The sequence below is a fragment of the Antrostomus carolinensis genome, unplaced genomic scaffold (genome assembly GCF_000700745.2).
Source record: "Antrostomus carolinensis isolate BGI_N321 unplaced genomic scaffold, ASM70074v2 scaffold50462, whole genome shotgun sequence".
Lineage (NCBI taxonomy): Eukaryota > Metazoa > Chordata > Aves > Caprimulgiformes > Caprimulgidae > Antrostomus > Antrostomus carolinensis.
The window spans coordinates 315-2,158 of record NW_010302652.1 but is presented as its reverse complement, the minus strand read 5'-3'; the positions used below and the strand labels follow the sequence as shown (position 1 = coordinate 2,158).

At 45.7% G+C, this 1,844-nt stretch overlaps 1 protein-coding gene across 1 annotated transcript in view; it reads right to left on the bottom strand.

The window, feature by feature from the left end:
• Positions 1–382: 382 nt before the first annotated feature.
• Positions 383–1,844, bottom strand: part of LOC104521763 (homeobox protein Hox-D11) — a 1,557-nt gene continuing 95 nt past the window's right edge. Inside the window, exons 1-2 of the mRNA XM_010163856.2 lie at positions 1,248–1,844; positions 383–673 (exon numbers count right to left, since the gene is read on the bottom strand). The exon at positions 1,248–1,844 is cut by the window's right edge and continues 95 nt beyond it. Coding sequence (XP_010162158.1) covers positions 438–673; positions 1,248–1,844 — 833 coding nt within the window. The 3' untranslated portion in view covers positions 383–437. The remainder of the gene's footprint in view (positions 674–1,247) is intronic.

Genomic DNA, 1,844 nt, shown 5'->3' with positions numbered 1-1,844 from the left:
AAGGGAGGAAAGTGTTACCCTAGCTCAAAAGCAACAACAGAGCCCCCCCCGAACTCAATGAATTGTAAGCAAAAACTACCAGACACACTGCAGGTCCTTTGCTGGTACTGTGGAAGAGGAAAAAAAGCACCTTTGGCGAGAAACACTTGAGAGTGGACAGTTGGATTTACCCTAGTTTCCCCTTATCAGGAGTCTGCTCCACCAAGCCCCGAAATCTCCAGTGGCCGGCCATTCAGTGTGTGGAGTTGCACATGAAAATGAAACTTTCCGCACGGTGGATGTGTCATGTAAACCAATTTACTTTTGCATTCAGATGGCAGGTCAAAGAGACCGAGATATTCTTTGTTTTTCTTCTTTCTTCCTTTACTCTTGCTCTCTTTTAATTTTTTTCTTCTTTTTTCCTCTTTCTTTCTTTCTTTCGCTACTTTTTTTTTTTTTCAAAACAAAGGATTCCCAGTGAAATATTGGAGTCGGTCTCTGTTCAGTTTCTTTTCTTTCATCCTTCGATTCTGGAACCAGATTTTAACTTGCCGATCAGTGAGGTTAAGCATTCTGGACAACTGCAGTCTTTTCTCTTTGTTTATGTACACGTTGAAGAAAAACTCCCGTTCCAGTTCTCTTATCTGATATTTGGTATAGGGACACCTCTTTTTCCTTGATCGCTGGGGAATTGCTGAAATTCAAGAGAGAAGAAACTGATTTATGTTGCTGCTACGAACATGCTCGGCTAGGAAGAGACCAGAGACTCTGACAATATCCCATTGCCTGGAAAGTAGCCCTCTAGCAGTTAAAAAAAATATTCCTGGGGCTTTTAGTCTCTAGGTGACTTAGCAAAAAAGCGAATATTTCCCGACTTCTCCTTAAAAGAGAGCACTTCCAGCAATACAGAGAGATATTTAAATGGGCTGGAAAAATTCCAAGTTTCTCAAACTCCTCTCACCCCCCCCACCCCGCCCCAACCAAATGAAGATCTTAAGCTCTAAACTGAAGGCAGCTCTGACCACTACCTGTGAAATCTCCCCGTCTCCCCCCGCCAAATCAACAATTTAATAACAATTAATATCCTCTCCCAAGAATACCTTAAGCCCACCTAAATTGGTTTCCTATCGTAAACACGCTTTACAACGGTAAAGGAAATCTTATAGGATATATAAAATCCTTTGGATGCTTATAAAATTGCACATAAAATGCGGCTTGACAAAGTGTTGGCCTTGTACTCTTGCCCCCAATTTACTACTGATACCTACCTGAACTGTTGCTCTTCTCTGCAACAGCCTCGCCAGAAGGGGAACCGGCGCTGTTCGCTGGTGTCACTTTCTTCTCTTGGCTGGAAGGTGTTTTACTGCAAGTGCTGTTCTGAGCTTTCAAGTCGCCCTTGTCCGCGTCCCCCTCGCCCTCGGAGTGCTGCTGGTACGGGGGTCCGGGAGCTGTCTCGTAAAACTGGTCGAAGCCTTGCGGCAGGATGCCGTTCCTCCCCACCGAGCTGTAGAAGTTGGAGGCGGCAGGAGACGGTCCGTGATGGCCGCAGACGGGGTCCGTTTTGAACAGCATTTCCGTCCTCCTGTTCGCGGGCTGCAGAAAGTCTCTGTGCATCACCTCTTCAGCTGAGTAATAAGGAGCATAACTGCCCCTGTACTGCCATTTGCTGCGCTCTAATCCGTATTCCCTGAATGCTACTTCGCGCACAGGTTGGACATGAGGTAAATTAGAAGAATAAGGAAAAGTCATTTGACAGGACGACGATTGCGACAAAAAAGAGGGTTTCGTCGAGAAATCTGAGGGTGAGACGTAATAGGCACACCCTGGCAGATACATATTGGATGTGCCGTGACTGCAATCGTCAA